Genomic DNA, 19,535 nt, shown 5'->3' with positions numbered 1-19,535 from the left:
TTAAAGGATGAATATTTGAATATAAATGAAACGCCAGACTCATCCTATTATGTGCACATTTACACATGCGTGAATGTGATTTGTTTTTTTAATGCATTTTTTATTATTTTTATCTTTGTTTCTACTTGGTGTATCGCCGTCTAAACAAAACCAATTCAGCCTTTAAAGCAGCACTTTCAACATAAGTTAATGGTTTATGTGTAACGTTTTAAACCAATCAAGTGGTTTGATCATGCTGGGGTGATAGTAGGGTTGCCAACCGTCCCGTAAAATACGGAATCGTTCCTTATTTGGAAACTAGACGCTGCGTTCCGTATTGAACTGATACTGGACGCGCTTTGTTCCGTATTTTTATCAGTGGGAGAGAAATGCAGCAGATTAGACTAAGACAGGGCGATGTGTATGAAACAGGAGGAAACTGCTGCTGTTGTGGGAATTAGAAAGCGTTTGGTTATTATTATAAGTAGAGATCACTTTTAGTCTTGCTGTTTGAGTAGCGCAGTGGGCAGAGCGCATTGCTCATGTTTTTCCGCCCTAGGTTCGAATCCGGCTTAGGACCAAACTAAAGTAACGCAGGCAGGGCCGGCGCTATATGAATTATGTAAAAATGTTGTTGCACTGTTGTTACATGATTACATGATGTTCTTTATGGATGTTGTTTTGCCTAAAACGTGGTTCTGGTTTATTATTATAAAGAATGAAAATAATAAAAAACAGCCGAATCAATGTTCCTATGACCGTGTGAGACACGTTATATTTTTTATAGGTGCAACCCTAACCGCCTGGCGTGTGCCATCTAGTGGAATCAATTGAAACGCAAGTTTAGTGCAGGAAAAATTTTAAATTAATGCGGTTTTAGGACAGTTTTGTAAATACTCAGCCGTATGTGGCCCGCGGGCCGTAGTTTGCCCACCACTGCTTTAGCTGGACTAAAGCGCATGTTCCGAGGTTCTCTTGTGCTGTGTGTGGTCACTGTGATCTCTAAGTAAAAAAAAAAAAGTATTATTTCTACAAACTTGGAATAATGTATTCTCTTTAGAATTAAGAGCCTTGGTGAAAGTTGTTATCTTTTTTTATATGCTTTCCTTTCATTCATGTAAAAGAGTCTGCTTTCACATCAACATCACATGAAAATCTTCTTCCCCTTAAAGCTTCTTTGAGGTGGAAATCAGATGGTGCTAAATCCGGACTATAAGCTCTCTCTCAGTCTCTCAGACACGACCAATTACTACTCCTCCCACCCTCACTGTTTTCAACAAAAACATAAAAGTTCGGAAACGTTTTGAAGATCCCTCGTATTTTTTTGATGCGAGGCAAAACCAAGAGAAGGGGAGACGTTTTTAGAAATTATAAGGCTGTTGAAAATGTTAATTTGTAGCAGCGTTTAGTGGCGAGAAGATAATCAAAAATGGGATTTCATATATTTATATTACATCTTGTTTTTTGGGGTTTTGCATATGAATGGGACTAAACTATTAGAGTGGAGTGAATATCAGTTAAGAAAATGAGCAGGAAGATGGAGTGATTCAGAAATAAAGGTGGTGTTGACTAACCACGCTGATGACAAACATATTTTCTGGAACTAAATGGAACAGCTCTGTAATGTGGTCATTTATGAACTAATGTACTGTGAATTGCTTAATCGATGTGTCAGTAAGTCCAGAGATGTAATTGATAAAAATGTATTGTATGTGTGATTTGTTATACATTATGACGCTGCAGATGTGAGTGGGTACTCGGGTGATGCAGAATTAAAGCGCGCTAGCCCACCACTGCTGACATCTTAAGCTCGCAAGTTCGAATCTCAGCTCTGCTATCGGCTAACGGGAGCTTCCATGGGCGATGATTGGCTTGTCATTGGAAACTGCTGCAATTATGGCCTCTACTGGCTGATTGATAGTGCCTGCACAGGTACAGGGTGAAATGGGGATCTGTGCGTGACTGGCCGGCACAGTGGCTCAGTGGGTAGCACTCTCGCCTCACAACAAGAAGATTCTGGGTTCGATCCCCAGGTGGGGCGGTCCGGGTCCTTTCTGTGTGGAGTTTGTAAGTTCTTGCCGTCTCTGCATGGGTTTCCTTCAGGAGCTCCGGTCTGCAGTAGAGGTGAAAATACAAATCATGTAATTGGATATGACTGGATTGGAGGGAAAATGCATAAATAACTGCTACTGGCACAGATCACGGTGCCTATTTTTTGGACAGTGGTAGCCTAGTGGGTAGGGCTTTGGGCTATCAACTGAAAGGTTAAGAGTTTGAATCCCAGCTCTTTTATGCAACCACTGTTGGGCCCTTAAGCAAGGCTCTTAACCCTCTCTGCTCCAGGGGTGCCGTACAATGGCTGACCCTGAGCTCTGACCCCAGCTTTCAAACAAGCTGGGATATGTGAAGAAGGAATTTTGTTGTACTGTACACCTGTATATGTATACACCGATCAACCATAACATTAAAACCCACCTCCTTATTTCTACACTCACTGTCCATTTTATCAGCTCCACTTACCATATAGAAGCACTTTGTAGTTCTACAATTACTGACTGTAGTCCATTTGTTTCTCTGCATGCTTTGTTAGCCCCCTTTCATGCTGTTCTTTAATGGTCAGGACTCTCCCAGGACCACTACAGAGCAGGTATTATTTGGGTGGTGGATCATTCTCAGCACTGCAGTGTGTTAGTGTGTGTTGTGCTGGTATGAGTGGATAAGACACAGCAGCTCTGATGCAGTTTTTAAACACCTCACTGTCACTGCTGGACTGAGAATAGTCCACCAACCAAAAATATATCCAGCCAACAGCACCCTGTGGGCAGCGTACTGTGTCCACTGATGAAGGTCTAGAAGATGACCAACTCAAACAGCAGCAATAGATGAGCGATCGTCTCTGACTTTACATCTACAAGATGGACCAACTAGGTAGGAGTGTCTAATAGTGTGGACAGTGAGTGGACATGGTATTTAAAAACTCCAGCAGTGCTGCTGTGTCTGATCCACTCATATCAGCACGACACACACTAACACACCACCACCATGTCAGTGTCAGTGCAGTGCTGAGAATGATCCACCACCTAAATAATACTCGGTCTGTGGTGGTCCTGTGAAGAACAGCATGAAAGGGGGCTAACAAAGCATGCAGAGAAACAGATGGACTACAGTCAGTAATTGTAGAACTACAAAGTGCTTCTATATGGTAAGTGGAGCTGATAAAATGGACAGTGAGTGTAGATGCAGATGACAGAAATGACAGATGCAGCTTGAAATGATGAAATGAAGTGTTAATATTTGTATAACTCTAAATGTTTCAGTACAGTTCACTCTTTTAAAAGTAACCGCCCTCCCCCATATCCCCTCCCTCTGTGTGTTTCAGAGCTTTCCTGGTTAAACTGGTGTCTAACAGGCTCATGTCTCTTCAGTCTGCTGCTCATTCTTGTCTTCAGGGAATCGTATGACCGCCTCTATCTGGACGTATTTGTGTCAGTCTGAGTGGGCACACCGATCCCTGTTATACCAGGAAAAAGACTGAACTCCGCTGGCAATGACTTGCACAAAATGGAAAAGAAACTGAAAGACAAAGTGTGTATTTTTCCCTGTTTTCTAGTTGTAGTAGATGACAGAGGGACTTAGCTCTGCGACTGGTTTCTAATCAGTGAATAACACCAAGACTGTGTAATAATTTTTTGTTTTATTATTTGTCATGTTCATGTAATGTCCCTTATTGATATTTATTAATGTATTTAAGGGAAACATTGTGTTTATTGGCAGGCACAACATGATGAACTCATTTTTATAGCAACTGATAATGATATAAAGTGGCACCCCCTGCAGATCCCGATGCATTGGGACCTTTTACACTTCCCATTTATTAAATAAGAAAGAGTTAAGTATAGTTCTAGTCTTGATCAATCATATGTAAAGCTGACAAGGCACTTTTGACTGTTTTAATGGTTTCCATAACTGATATTGGCAAACAGCGAGAAGGTATTACTTTAAATGACCTGTAACGGTGCCTATTATGAGGTGGCATACGTGTACCTTCTCATTTCCCGCTTTACTACTTATTATTATGCAAATGAGCACTCAGCCTTCTCAATTTCATCCCGTGGAGTTGAAATTGCTTCTCGGTTTCTTCGATGATTGGATAATCATGTGTGGAGGATCCATATCAGTCTTTTGGTTCAGTCCTTGAACATATTTTATGTGTAGGTGAATTTATTTTAGGTGCCATTTTTCCTAACAATTATAAGGCTTTTGTTTTACAGCTGCTGCTCGCAAATTGTACAATTTGTCTGATTATTAGCATTTCATGGTGGCATTATGGTTCAGAAAATCAAGTTTCCGGCTCGAAGGACATTGTTTAGGGCAGTGGTAGCACAACGGTTAAGGTACTGTACTAGTTATAAGAAGGTTGCCGGTTGAAGCCTCATCACTGCCAAATTTCCACTGTTTGGCCCCTAAACAAGGCTTTTAAACCTCCGTTGCTTTAATTTATTTGGTCACAGTTATAAGTCGGTAGTTTTTAACTGTTATTTATGGGCTGCACAATGTCACCTCACAGCAAGAAGGTCCTGGGTTTGATCCCCAGGCGGGGCGGTATGGGTTTTTTCTGTGTGGAGTTTGCATGTTCTTCCCGTGTCTGTGTGGGTTTCCTCCTGGTGCTCTGGTTTCCTCCCACAGCCTAAAAACATGGTCAGGTTAATTGGAGACACTGAATTGCCCTATAGGTGAATGGGTGTGTGTGTATGTGTACGTGTTTCTGCCCTGCGATGGCCTGGCGCCCCGTCCAGGGTGTTAATGTGTGCCTTGCGCCCATTGAAAAGCTGGGATAGGCTCCCCCCCCCCCCCTGTAATTTATACTACATATTTTTTGATCCAAACACTAAATAATAATGAGAGGATGTTAAGCATGATCTAACGTATTTTGTAAAGTATCAGAAATGACTTTTAAATGTTGGATTTTTTCACTGACATGATTCTAAGTCTCTTTCAGCAGCCAATCAGAGGTTTGTTTACGTTACATAAAATCCATTATTCTGCCAGAAAGCATGTTTACCTATAAGGAATTTCTGGACAAGCCAAACGTTTTTCCAATCTAAGTTTTAGGGTGTACGTGGGGTGGTGATATAAAGTTCTAATTCTGATTTGCTGTTATAACAAGCTTTTTTTGTATTTTGTTGATTTTCTCCCTTATTTTAGTGCGTCCAATTGCCCGATTGCGTCATGCTTCCTCTCCACCAATGCCGATCCCCGCTCTGATTGAGGAGAATGAAGCTAACGCACGCCCCCTCCGACACGTGGGCAGCAGCCGTATGCATTTTGTCACCTACACTTTGACGAGTGCAATGCGGATCAGCCCTGTGTACGGAGAGACACACCCTGACAGCACTCTTTTCCCTGTCTCTGTGCAGGTGCCATCAATCGGCCAGCAGAGTTCACAATTGCATTAGTTGTGAGAGTGTCTTTATCTGGCTTTTTAATATCCCATCCCTTTCTGAACAACAGGCCAATCGTTGTTCATGTGGCTGCTTAGAGCTGAGACTCAATACGATGTATTCCAGATCCCAGCTCTGGTGTTCCAGCGTGTGTTTTTTACCGCTGCGCCACCTGAGCGGCCTATAACAAGCATTTAACGAGTTTTTTTTTCCCTCATGATCAGGTTTCCAAACACATTTGGCCATATAGTGTAGGTGGAAGCATTAAACCTTCTGAAGTTTTTTGTCATAAAACAACATCAGTTGAAATAAGAAAATCAGATACAGCAGTAATTATAAAAGTGATTAAAGTTATAATAACACAAAGGTTTTCACACAATGACAAATGTCATTCTCTGGTTGTATTACAGTCATTGTTTAATCTTGTATTGTTTCTTTTGGTTTAGTACATAAAGCATTAAAAAATCTTTTTAAAATTTTTTTATTGTTGCATAATGCCATTAGCTAATCATCATGCCAGGCTTTACATGAAGTCAAGGTACATAAAAGTACCCACTATGAAGCAAAGTGCCAGTAAGGTGAATAGAGCAGTGGTATTAAAACTGTAGGAACAGCTGGAGGAAATAAGCCATATATATTTTAGCCAAACATTTTCTGAAAATAAATCTCAACTTTTAAAATACATTTTAAACTAATCTAAAAGTTAAAATGCATCTTGTATTTTCTTAATGCCAATGGGTGATGGAAGTATAATGAAAATGTATTGGATATACACTGATCAACCATAACATTAAAACCACCTCCTTGTTTCTACCCACACTGTCCATTTCATCTGCTCCACTTACCATATAGAAGCACTTTGTAGTTCTACAATTACTGACTGTAGTCCATCTATTTCTCTGCATGCTTTGTTAGCCCCCTTTCATGCTGTTCCTCAATGGACAGGACTCTCCCAGGACCACCACAGAGCAGGTATTATTTAGGTGGTGGATCATTCTCAGCACTGCAGTGACACTGACATGGTGGTGGTGTGTTAGTGTGTGTTGTGCTGGTATGAGTGGATCAGACACAGCAGTGCTGCTGGAGTTTTTAAATACCGCGTCCACTCACTGTCCACTTTATTAGACACTCCTACCTAGTTGGTCCACCTTGTAGATGTAAAATCAGAGATGACCGCTCATCTATTGCTGCTGTTTGAGTTGGTCATCTTCTAGACTTTCATCAGTGGTCATAGGACGCTGCCCACGGGGTGCTGTTGGCTGGATATATTTGGATGGTGGACTATTCTCAGTCCAGCAGTGACAATGAGGTGTTTAAAAACTCCATCAGCACTGCTGTGTCTGATCCACTCATATTAGCACAACACACACTAACACACCACCACTATGTCAGTGTCACTGCAGTGCTGTGAATGATCCACCACCCAAATAATACCTACTCTGTAGTGGTCCTGGGAGAGTCCTGACCACTGAAGAACAGGATGAAAGGGGCTAACAAAGCATGCAAAGAAAGAGATGGACAACAGTCAGTAATTGTAGAACTACAAAGTGCGTTCTTTATGTGGTAAGTGGAGCTGATAAAATGGACAGTGAGTGTAGAAACAGTGAGGTGGTTTTAATGTTATGGCTGATCGGTGTATATTTGGTCCTGTGCAGTACTTCTGAAAACAGGTCCTCTTATTGTTTAGCCTTTTCTGGCAGTTTTCCAACTATCAGCTATTGTTTTGAGAAGAGGCCTCTAGTGGATTCCTTTAGCTTTAAAGCCTACTGAAGTATGACTTTCTGTAATGTGTAATTTGGCGAAGCATGTCCCTGGGCTTGGGATTAAAGGAAATCTCAAAAGAGGGCAAAAAACAAGCTGGCTGACAGAAAGGATGCCACCACCGGCGCTGGGAGATCTTTCAACTTATTTAATAGATGTGTAAATGTTTAGGGGCACCTCATCTAAGGGATTGTGAGGGATTGAAAGGGATTGTACCCTGTGACTGATGCTACAAGCTAATATGTTTTATTTCCACCTACTCACAGAGCTATGCCACAGAGAACTCTGAGATGAGCTCTACAGCTCTACACCTGCATGGGACTTGATCTTTTTCTATGTTTTGTGTCTTACCTAATGTGAAATGTTGCCTTAATTAACAGTGACTTGTACAATTTAGATTTCTTCCTCTTCACTGTAATGAAGTCTGTGATTTCTATGCGGTGCTACATATTGAACACTTGCCCAGTACTTACATTGTGTTTCTCATTATAATGTAAATTAGAGGAGCTTCTTGGAATCAGGAAGGTCTTGTCTTTGTTCCAAGTGTTTGTTGTATTTGTTTGTCTTTGTTTTAACTTCTGTATATGTCCAAGATTTTAGGCACCTTATTAAAAACAGTTTTAAAAGAAAGGGTTCTCTTTTCCTTCATTGCAATGACATATGTTTAGACTTTTCTTTAGACAAATGAGGGGGAAAAGTCTGAAGTGGGCTTACCACAGTAATACACTCCTAACACGTCATAACAAAAGCTCATGGGCTTCTCGCTTACTTTCAGAAATTAAACCTCATGTTTACTGTGCATAAGCTCACTATTTTGGAATGTGTGCCTTCTTCATCCATCTCAAGAAGAGGATATCATGGATAACATCAGGATCGTGTTGCAGGCTCTGAAGCTAGTGAGCATACTAAAGTGTGCTGCGCAGTGTCTGCATCCACTATAATTGGGATTACTGGGTAATTTGATCCTACTTGCCATCAATTAATCAATTAATTCTCGGGTAGAGCAACAATAAAACACGCTCGAAACTTGGCTCTGCCATCCGGCAGGCCGGGCACCTACATGAACAGGTTGAACAGTTGGCTTTTGTTCAAGGGAGGGTGCCGGACTGAACATCATAACTGATGCAATTACGACCTCTGCTGGCTGATTGATGGCGCCTGCACAGAGTCGAGGGTTAATAGGGATCAGGGTGTGTGTCTCCGTACACAAAGCTGATCCGCATATGAACTCGCCTCGTGCAGGTGAAAAGTTGGCTACTGCACGCGTGTCGGAGGGGGGTGTGTGTCAGTCACGGCTCTCCTCAACCAGGGTGGAGATCAGCATCAGTAGAGAGGGAGCGTAATGCAATAGGGTGATTGGATATGACTAGATTGGGAGGAAAATGCACAAAAAAATATCTCTGTCCAGGAGTGTGATCAAGTGGACAGAGCAACAGGTGGGCTACAGTTGGTAAGTGTATACACACAGACTCCAGCAGTATGTTAGATGTTGCTTATAAAATTATCCTTTAATGTACATACCAAATAGTAGTACCTAAAAAAGTTTTGTTATTGTAAAGTGTGAATAATAGCCAGTAGCGACAGATAAGTAACAATGCACTAAAGTGGTGTAAAAGAAATGGAAATAGTCTCTGGAGTGATGAATCATGTTCTACTATTTAATTGACTCAGATAACTCTGAATTAAATTAAGCTACCTGCTTAAATGCTTTGTTTAAACCATAACTTTCAGGGGAGAAGTGGTTGTTTCTCATAGTTTGGGCCTAGTTGAGTCCCTTGATTCCAGAAGGAGAAGAATTAATACTACATTGTACAGTAGTGTTTTTAAGAAGTGTGTGCTTTGACTTTTGTTGCAACAGCTGGGGGAATGCCCTTCCGAGTAATACATCTGTGCAGGTCCTGCTGAGTTTAGTCTACAACCCCAAATCAGAAAAAGTTGGGACAGGAAAATGCAAATGACATAAAAATGCATTTACTACATTTATTTGATTGCAGACAGTTTAAACCCGAGATATTTCATGTTTTGTCTGCTCAACTTCATTTCATTTGTTAATATACCTCCATTCCTGCATTTATGGCCTGCAACACATTCCGAAAAAGTTGGGACAGGAGCAGTTTATGGCTAGTAATGAGGTGAAAAATGAAATAATGATGTGATTCCAAACAGGTTATTGTAATAATGGTTTGGTACAAAAGCAGCATCCAGGAAAGGCTGAGTCTTTGATGAGCAAAGATGAACAATAATTGAAATGTTTAAAAACAATGTACCTCAAAGAAAGATTGGAAGAGATTTGCATATTTCTCCCTCTACAGTGCATAATATCATCAAACAATTCAAGGAATCGGGACGAATTTCTGTGCAAAAGGGCGCATGCAGAAATGCCATTTAAAACCATACTGTGCATTAAAGAAGCCTTATCTTAACCATGTCCAGAAGCGGCATCAACTTCTCTGGGCTCGGAGGCCTCTAGGATGGACCAATACACAGTGGAAACATGTGTTGTGGTCAGATGAATCAGCATTCCAGCTCTTTTTTGGAAAAAATAGATGCTGTGTGCTCCGGACCAAAGACTGTTATCAGCAACAAGTCCAAAAGTCAGGGTCTGTCATGGTATGGGACTGTGTCAGTGCCCTTGGCAAAGGCTATTTACGCTTCTGTGATGGCAGCATTAATGCAGAAAAGTACATTGAGATCTTAGAGCAACATATGCTGCCTTCAGGATGTCATCTTTTTCAGGACGTCCATGCATTTTTCATTAAGACAATGCAAAACCACATGCTGCACACATTACAGAGGCATGGCTGAGGAAGAAGAGGGTACAGGTACTGGACTGGAATCACCAACACCACTACCAGTCTTAAACTACTGACAAGTCATGGTCAGAATCACTCAGATCACATTTTTGCTCCTGACGCTTGTCTGCATGATTCTATGCACTGAGATGCTGCCACATGACTGGCTGACTGGATAATTACATGAAAGGTATACAGGTGCTTCTAATAAAATGGATGCTGAGTGTATATTGTCACTGTCTCATCTTCCTGCTACAGCTAAGAAAAGTGACCTTTGTTTAAATGGTGGATTTAAAAGAACAAAAAAGATCTGTGAATTTTGGGTAGTACTTTGTATGTCAGTGCAGACAAGCTGTCAGAGGGATGATAGCATCTTCAACCAGGGATCTTATTTTGTGACAAGCTGACATTTTTGCTTTTTTCGCTCTGACATGAATAGTACTGTTAAACACATCTGCTGATGGAAATCGGGGTCACTGTCATTCCAAAATACATTTTTATACCCCTTTATTTGTTTTCAATTCCAGTTCTCACTTTTCAAATGCTTCTACTTTATGCTTTGAATTTATGCGAATATAAAGACCATTCAGCAGGACGTCTCAGAGGAATTCATCTGCTTTAGTTTTACAGCAGACAATTTAAAAATAAGATGACTGTATTTTAAAGTCTGCATTTAAACAACCTGCTGACGTTTATCAAATTTCCTGACAACCAAATCATAATGTAAGATCAAAAGTGTAATATAGCACTATGATAGCTTTTATATTATTTATATATATATAAACTATTATTTATTATCTCTTTTTTTTCTATTTTATTTCTGCATTTTCTCCCATTTTCTTCCAATTTAGCATAGTCAATTTGTCTTTCGCTGCTGAGGGATCCCTGATTGCAGTTGAGGTGGGTATATTGCTGCTCACGCCTCCTTCGACCTGCGCGCAGCCCTTAGCAGACCCTTTTTCACTTATGCATTCTGCACAGGCACCTCTCTATCTGCTAATCAGGGTCCTTACACAGCGTTTGAAGACCCCACCCACATAGTCCAGTCATCCCGCCCTAGTAGAACCGTGTCTGCTGCAGGCACTGCCAATTATGCCCGCTAGATGCCGCCAAGATGACCGGTGGCAACGGTGTGCCTGTTTTGTACCTCCTCTTATTTACAGCGATATACTGTACATATATATATATATTATATAGCTGCAATCTTTGTTTTATGCGTTTTCTCCCCTTTTTCTCCCGACTTTTAGCAAATTCAATTACCCAAATGCATTATGCTTCTTCTCTACTGATGTTGATCTCCACCCTGGTTGAGGAGAGCCAAGACTGACACACGCCCCCTCCAACACATGTGCAGTAGCTGACTGCATCTTTTCACCTGCATGAGGTGAGTTCATATGCGGATCAGCTTTGTGTACGGAGAGCCACACCCTGATCAATGCATTATCCCTTGACCTTGTGCAGGCGCCATCAATCAGCCAGCAGAGGTTGTCGTAATTGCATCAGTTATGAGGAATTCCTGTTCGGCTCAAACCCTGTATGAACAACAGCCAACCGAAAGGCAGAGCTGAGGTTCGAGACGGCGAGTTCAAAATGTCAGCTCTGGTGTGCTAGTGTGTTTTACAGCTGCGCCACCTGAGCACCCTATATAGCTGTAATCTTAATGCAGTCACTAACTGTAGCCTGTAGTCTGTTAATTGCATAATTTTTTAAGTATATATTTTTATATACTATCACTGACTATACACCTATAGTGTATATCATCAAAAGCTGTGTTCACACTGCTCAGATTAGGTGCTTAATTTCAAATCTGTGTTTAAGGTGTAGTAGGCTAACATACAGTATGTCTTTTAAACATCTTGTCCAAATAACCCTTACAGGAATATAGGATATTAATAAATATACAATTGAATGCAGACTTTATGAATGAATCATGAGGTCTGTCTTTATGTGCATACTAAATATCATTGTGAATAATATATTGCTGTGGCAAAAAAACAGTTGTGCACCCAATGAAAATTATTGTCTCAAGATTTTTATCTTCCCTAGGGATTAATATCACACAGTGTAACACTGGAAAACAGAATTCATGGCAGAACACAATTTCAGGCTTATATATTACCTAACTTCTTTTCAAATGTCCCAACCATAATAGGGTTTATGTTTTTTTTAGGTTATTGGCAAATGTAAAGTGTTTGTATGTTACGTAAAATGCAGTAATACAGTATATTCCATAAGCATTTAGCATTTACTATTTAGATGCTATTTTGGATTATATTTTAAATTAATGTATTTGTTGTACATTTGTTGAAAATAGGGCAGCTGTAGAGCAGCTGTAGCCTAGTGGTTAAGGTAGTCTTCTAGTAATCAGAAGGTTGCCAGTTCAACCTCACCACTGCCAGATTGCCACTGTTGGGCCCTTGAGCAAGGTCCTTAACCCTCAATTGCTTAGATTGTACACTGTCACAACTGTAAGTTGCTTTGGATAAAAGTGTTTGCTAAATGCTGAAAATGTAAATACTTTTAATAATATAATAACTAGATGAAAACATGATTTTTTAAAGTTTATTAAAAATAAAAAGTAGTCTATTATATAAAAAGTATACAAGTATTGTGGCCGGGTACATCCTGTTTGCTTTTATTTGTTGTTCTTATACGTTCTCTTTTTCCCAGACATGTCCTCTTTTTTGGATCTACAAATATGTCTGGCTGGGATTTTTAAATCACCAAATGTCTGGGATTCAGCTTTTGTAGTCTGCACACGCTATTCTTTGCATGTTTTTGCACCAATTTTACTTTTCTCTTTAGGTCCTGCCTTTTCGCACTTCTTTTAAAAATGCCCAAGCGCAGGGGTAAAAAACGCTAGCACACCAGACATTTCGAACTCATCGGTTTGAAACTCAGCTCTGCTATCTGGCTGGACTGGGCACCTACATGAACAACGATTGGCTGTTGTTCATACAGGATGGGAGCCAGATAGGGACCCCTCATAACTGATGCAACCGCGACCTTTGCTGGTTGATTGATGGCGAATAATGCGTTGATCAGGGTGTGGCTCTCCGTACACAAAGCTGATCCACATATGAACTCGCCTCGTGCAGGTGAAAAGATGCAGTCGGCTACTGGACACGTCGGAGGGGCCGTGTGTCAGTCTCGGCTCTCCTCAACCAGGGTGGAGATCAGCATCAGTAGAGAGGAAGCATAATGCAATTGGGTAATTGGATACGCTTAAAGTCGGGAAAAAGGGAGAAAATGCATAAACAAACAAAACAAAATGCCCAAGCGCAAATGAAAATTTACTTTTGAATTACAGAAAAAAATCTGTGCAGAATGCATGACCCACAAAGCTGACATGTAGGCTATGTGATAGCGCCACATTTAGTCAAAATTGCTCTACTGATGAACTATTTCATTTGTTGTTATTATTGTTTAGAGCTAAACGCCAAATTGAAAGTAATTAGATCATCTGACCATAAATGCAATGGTTAGTTGTCCTGTTAAATCGTAGATGTTTATTTATTAAAGTTCAATGACATAGTTGCATGGCTATTGGTGCATCTGTCAAATATTTAAAACCCTACTTTATACTTATTGCCATGAACACACCAATTACATGAAATTACTTTGCAAAGGCAGATGAATGCCAGTCAACATTTCATTAATTACTAATAATTCTAGTGAGCCTAACCAGGATGAAGCAGTTCTAAAAATAAATGACTAAATGTTATAGAGGTAAAACTAGAGACACGACTTTATTACTGCTGTTCTTCACACATAGTGCTCTTTAAATATGCCCTGTTTTCTTTCAAGCCAGGACTGAACATAAGGGGGGACCTGTCAGCGCTGTGCTGAAGCATAGATATTTAACTTTCTGGAGAGCTTTGGTGTAGTGCAAAGTGCTGTGCAAAGATTTATGAGACAGCTTTAAATTGATCTCAGTCCTGAGAGCTGGTGAACAATGGCTTGCCGATGACAAACACCCACCAGCATGGCTAAGCAACTAGTCAACACAGCATTGACTTCTTTGTATCTCTTTCCTTGGCTAAATCAACAACAACAGATGTTGAGAGTCAGTTTAGTACTCCTGCTTTGTGCTCTGTTCTGTCTCCATATGTTTTATGAAGCAGGAGAAGCTGGAGGTGTTGAAGTAACACAGCTTGTGGTCAATCACAGTGTCTCGTTCTCTGCACTCCATCCTCCTACGCTACCCCACTCGCGACTGTGAAGCAGCCACAGCCCAGGCAGCTGGCTTTGAGAACTTGACATCAGTACAGTTGGGGAGAGGGTCTGCAGCAGCTGCAGAACTCCCAGTTGCTATAGGAATAGGTTAATGAAGCCAGTGATGGTTCACAGCATGGTTTGGGAGCTCCAGGCACTGTCATTGATGGCATTGTACAATTTTACAACATTTATTACTGAACACAGATCAAAGCGGAAAGTCCTGAATTGTTACGTACTGCCTCATCTACCGTAGATTATGTGTCGTGGCATACTCTTAAATTTCGTCCCTTTGGTCATAATATCAGGGATCTTCAAAAAGTTTCCGCACTATTTTAAACTCTGTTTATTAAGAATTTCAATGTATTTTTTTCCAGCATCCTACAAACGTTTTAATGGCACCAGTAAAAAATGGTTTTGGTTGAGCTCGTAGTCACAGATGCACCTCTGATTTCACATCATCATTACATGAAAATCTTTTTCCCCTTTGAGCGGTCCAAAAAGGTGGAAATCAGATGGCTCTAAATCCGGACTATAAGCTCTCTCTGAGTCTCTCAGACCCGACCAATTACTGCTCTTCCCACCCTCAGTTTCCAGCAAAAATATAAAAGTGAAGGCGCCCAGGTGGCGCAGCGGGATATTCCGCTTGCACACCAGCACTGAGGTTCTAAACTCCTCTGTTCGAAACTTAATGTTGCCTCCGGTCGACTGGGCCCCATCTAGCAGGCATAATTGGCAGTGCCTGCAGCAGATACTAATTGGCCACCATATCTGCAGGGTGGGGGCCGGACTATGTGTGGGTGGGTTGGTCTTCATACCCTGATTGTAAGGACCCTGATTGGCAGAAAAGACAATGTGCAGAAAGCAGGGATGAGAGGAGGAGGGCTGTGTACGTGTCGGAAGAGGCGTGTACAGCAACGTGCTTTCCTCGGATGCAATCTGGTATCTCTGGTTGCAGCAGAAGACAAAATTAAGTGCGCTAAATTGGGAGGAAAATGGGGAGAAAATGCATTAAAAAAATAATAAATAAATAATTTATTGTAATATACTCAATATTATATACAAATAATTGTAATATACTCTCTTTAAGTACTGCAAAAGGTATGAAACAAAGATAAAGACAAAGCAAACTAGCACAGAGAGGGTTAACACATTAACATAACAGTTAATTTTTAAGCAAAGTGCAAATCCCCCTTACATCTAATCGCATTAACTCACACAAGCTCCGAATGCAAATGTTGACTGTCAAATTATGTGTGTGAGGGTTTTAACTTATATGAATGATTGACTGCCAAATTAAACCAATTATATAGAATTTTGTTATGTATTAGTTCAGCTCTAAAGCTTTACTTAATTTCAATACCAAGATCTTAGAAGTCTTAGATCTTCCCAGCTTAATTAGCTTAATTATTGCCCTTTTATCTGTTAAAATACTATTTCAGTGTTTTCTGAAACAAGTCTAGGGTTTTAGTTCTAGCAACTCTTTTTGAACATGTAGTTAGTTTTCCTTCTACAAGGACACGGTTTTACACCAACATGTAGCTGGACCTTACATTTTATAAAGATTATAGATTACAACCCCAAATCAGACAAAGTTGGGACAGTATAGAAAATGCTAGTATGGAAAATGCTAATAAAATAAAAATGCAGTGTTCCTTACATTTACTTTTATTTAATAACAGACAGTTTGAACCCAAGATATTTCATGTTTTGTCTGCTCAACTTCATTTCATTTATTAATAAACTGCAACACATTCCAAAAAAAGTTGGGACGGGGGCAATTTAGGGCTAGTAATGAGGTGAAAAAACTAAATAATGATGTGATTCCAAACAGGTGATGTCAACAGATGATTGTAATCATGGTTTGGTACAAAAGCAGCATCCAGGAAAGGCTGAGTCTTTGATGAGCAAAGGTGACCAGAATATTTGCATTTTCCATGCTGTCCCAACTTTTTCTGATTTGGGATTGTAGATAGATTACATATTATATAAGGGGCTTTCAAAAAAAATTTGAACTCTATTTATAAAGAATTTCAAAAACAAATTACATCACTTTTCTACATGGTCACCTTCCGATGCATTTTTCCCAGCGTCATACCAACTTTTTAATGGCATCAGCTAAAAATGTTGTTGGTTGAGCACAAAGCCACTGATGTACCACTGCTTTCACATCATCATCACATGAAAATCTTCTTCCCCTTAAAGCTTCTTTGAGCGTCCAAAAAGGTGGAAATCAGATGGTGCTAAATCCAGACTATAAGCGTCTCTCAGTCTCACAGACACAACCAATTACTACTCCTCCTACCCTCACCATTTCCAACCAAAATATAAAAGTGCAGAAACTTTTTGAAGATCCCTCCTATCCCCCCCCCCCCCCCCCCTTTTTTTCTCCCACTTTTTAGCGCATCCAATTTCTGCCCATCAATCATCCTCTCACAAATGCTGGTCCCTGCTCCTGATTGGGGAGGACGAGGCTGCTCCATGCCCCCTCACGTGCTCAGCAATCAACCATCTTATCACCTACACTTGACGAGTGCAGTGCAGTACAGCGCTGTGTACGGAGAGCCACACCCTCTACCGCACTCCTTTCCCATCTCCGTGCAGGCGCCACCAACCAGCCAGCAGAGGTTGTCGCACTAGTCTTAGAGAGAGTCCCCATCTGGCTTAATCCCGCCCCTATCTGAACAACAGGCCAATTATTGTTCATGTGGCCGCTCAGCCTCAGCCGGCAGGCAGAGTCGAGATTCCATATGATGTATTCGAGATCTCAGCTCTGGTGAACAGCGTGTGTTTTACCGCTGCACCACCTGAGCGGCACATCCCTCCTATTATGCAGCTACAGATTATTTGTGATAAAACAGTGAGACTCTGCCTTTTTGCAGCTGAGCTGATGGTGCTCCTAGACATCAAATATTTTAGAATTTTGATAATAAACAGCATTACCTTTGACCAGAGCTGACCATACATGCATTCTAGTCTAGGGATTATGCAAACACATTAACGAAAGAGTTATGTATATAAAAAGCTTTCTAAGACAATACAGAACAAAATCAAATGGCTTAACTACAATTTATTGTACGTGGTTTGCTCTGCATGCTCTATGAAGTCAGCACCACTAATGTTATGCATATGAATATTAATACATGTGCATATGTGAATACAAGAACTTCAACAGAAAGGAAGAGAATAGAGGGCAAAGAGCTTTGATTCATTTTAATGAATGTTGTCTGCTACTATGGTCTCAATTTTCATCCTGCTGTCAATCAGAGCTTGCTGTAAGAGTAAACACTTCCTAAATCAATAAATCACTAAACAAATATCACCAAGGACCTAGGTTCATATAAATTAAGGTGCCTTATGTTACAAATTCATGGCTCTGTAAAGTAATTCACAATCATTTCAGCCTGCTCCTGCTTTCATTAACGGGAACACTTCTGGAAAAAGCTCACTTTATCACTGCCCGGTTACTGCCACCCACCTATTCTTTTCTGTCATCCAACCTTAGCCAATAACAAGATTAGCCCTTCTTCACACACACTAAAGGAAAAGGGCTGGATGGTCACTTTTCCATTCACTTAGCTCTGATCTAGACTGACCTTGAGTTGGGATAGTGTCAAGGTTATTTATATTGTTAGACTTCTAGAGCTTTTTAATACTTTTTTTCCACCACTTTACTGTGTAGTACAAGGCGATGACTTTTTTTTCGTTCAAGACTTAATGTATTTAATGCTAAGGCAGCATAAGGATGGTATATTTTGTACTATCTTTATTTATTAATAGTATATTAAGTTTAACAGAGCCATTCAGACTCATCATTAAACATCTGTCATGATATGAAGATGCGTCAGTGCCCATGATGTGTATGAAGGTACCTTTGACATGGGGGCATACACCGATCAGGCATAACATTATGACCACCTTCCTCATATTGTGTTGGTCCCCTTTTGCTGCCAAAACAGCCCTGCAACTGTGATGCACTGTGTATTCTGACACCTTTCTATCAGAACCAGAATTAACTTCTTCAGCAATTTGAGCTACAGTAGCTCGCCTTTGCTCACCACGTGCATCAATGAGCATTGGCCGCCCATGACCCTGTCGCCGGTTTACCACTGTTTCCTCCTTAGACCACTTTTGATAGATACTGACCACTGCAGACCCCCCACAAGAGCTGCAGTTTTGGAGATGCTCTGACCCAGTCAAGCCATCACAATTTGGCAATTTGCCCTGCTTCTAACACATTAACTTTGAGGATAAAATGTTCACTTGCTGCCTAATATATCCCAACTACTAACAGGTTCCGTGATGAAGATATAATCAGTGTTATTCACCTCACCTGTCAGTGGTCATAATGTTATGCCTAGTCGGTGTATATTGGAATTTTAGAGAGACACATGCTGCCAACAAGGCCAGAACTTTATGATTATTTTAGCAAGGGTGATTATGTATGTGGTACAACCATATACACTAACACAGGGGTAAACATGTGTCTGTCCCAACTTGAAATATGTTTTAAGCATCAAATTCTAAATGTGCTTATATTTACAAAATACAATAAAGTTAATGAGTAAAAACATCTTTTTTTCTACTTTTATCTGTTAAATAAATATCTAATATAATAAACAAATTCTAGATGTCTTTTTTTTATTGTGTTTTACATAATGTCCCAACTAAAAAAGGTTTGTCTGTGTACGACCTGCTTAGTAATCCTATAGCTTGTGGTGGATATAGTGCTGGATTTTGGTCGAATGCTGCTTAGTCCTTTTCCTGGGGCGAGAAGTGTGAACAGTTTGTTTGATGGATGAGAGGAGTTTTCCAAATCGATGAAAGAGGACACGAAATACGGTACAGCTGGTCGGACACTGACGTAGAGTAAGATTAAGATATACTTTATTTGTCATATATACATATACAGGTATACAGTACAATGAAATTCTTTCTTCGCATATCCCAGCTTGTTTTGGAAGCTGGGGACAGAGCGAAGGGTCAGCCATTATAAGGCGCCCCTGGAGCAGACAGGGTTAAGGGTCTTGCTCAAGGACCCAAAAGTGGCTGCATAGCAGAGCCTGGATTTGAACCGCCAATCTTCCAGTTGATAGCCCAAAGCTATTTTGATGTTACAGCATACATTTTCATGAATTAATGTAGTTACTAAATAAAACATCTGTTTTGCATATTTTAATACAGTAGTGATAGTGTTTAATTTATTTCCCTTGTATGCACCGTTCATCCAGTCATAGAGATAAAAAACACCAGAAATGGGGTATAAACTATAAAATCAATGAATGGCCATTTAATGGTAGTAATGGAGTACATACATTTAATTGCAGAAGATTTAATTGACTTTAAA

At 40.3% G+C, this 19,535-nt stretch overlaps 1 protein-coding gene across 2 annotated transcripts in view; it reads left to right on the top strand.

The window, feature by feature from the left end:
• slc49a4 (solute carrier family 49 member 4) overlaps positions 1–18,907 on the top strand; it is a 108,912-nt gene extending 90,005 nt beyond the window's left edge. Inside the window, exons 9-10 of one of the 2 annotated variants that reach the window (XR_010014160.1) lie at positions 3,359–3,564; positions 18,890–18,907. Coding sequence is in view for 1 of the 2 variants with exons in the window: in XM_063005943.1 (XP_062862013.1) it covers positions 3,359–3,474 (116 nt within the window). In the remaining variant the exon portion in view is untranslated. Of the gene's footprint in view, positions 1–3,358; positions 3,859–18,889 lie in introns of those variants that run through there. The other variant, XM_063005943.1, reaches the window with a different exon arrangement.
• The last annotated feature ends 628 nt before the right edge of the window (positions 18,908–19,535 follow it).

The sequence above is a fragment of the Trichomycterus rosablanca genome, chromosome 12, assembly GCF_030014385.1.
Source record: "Trichomycterus rosablanca isolate fTriRos1 chromosome 12, fTriRos1.hap1, whole genome shotgun sequence".
NCBI classification, from domain to species: domain Eukaryota; kingdom Metazoa; phylum Chordata; class Actinopteri; order Siluriformes; family Trichomycteridae; genus Trichomycterus; species Trichomycterus rosablanca.
The sequence above is the reverse complement of the archived record's forward strand: the minus strand, read 5'-3'. Positions and strand labels throughout refer to the sequence as shown.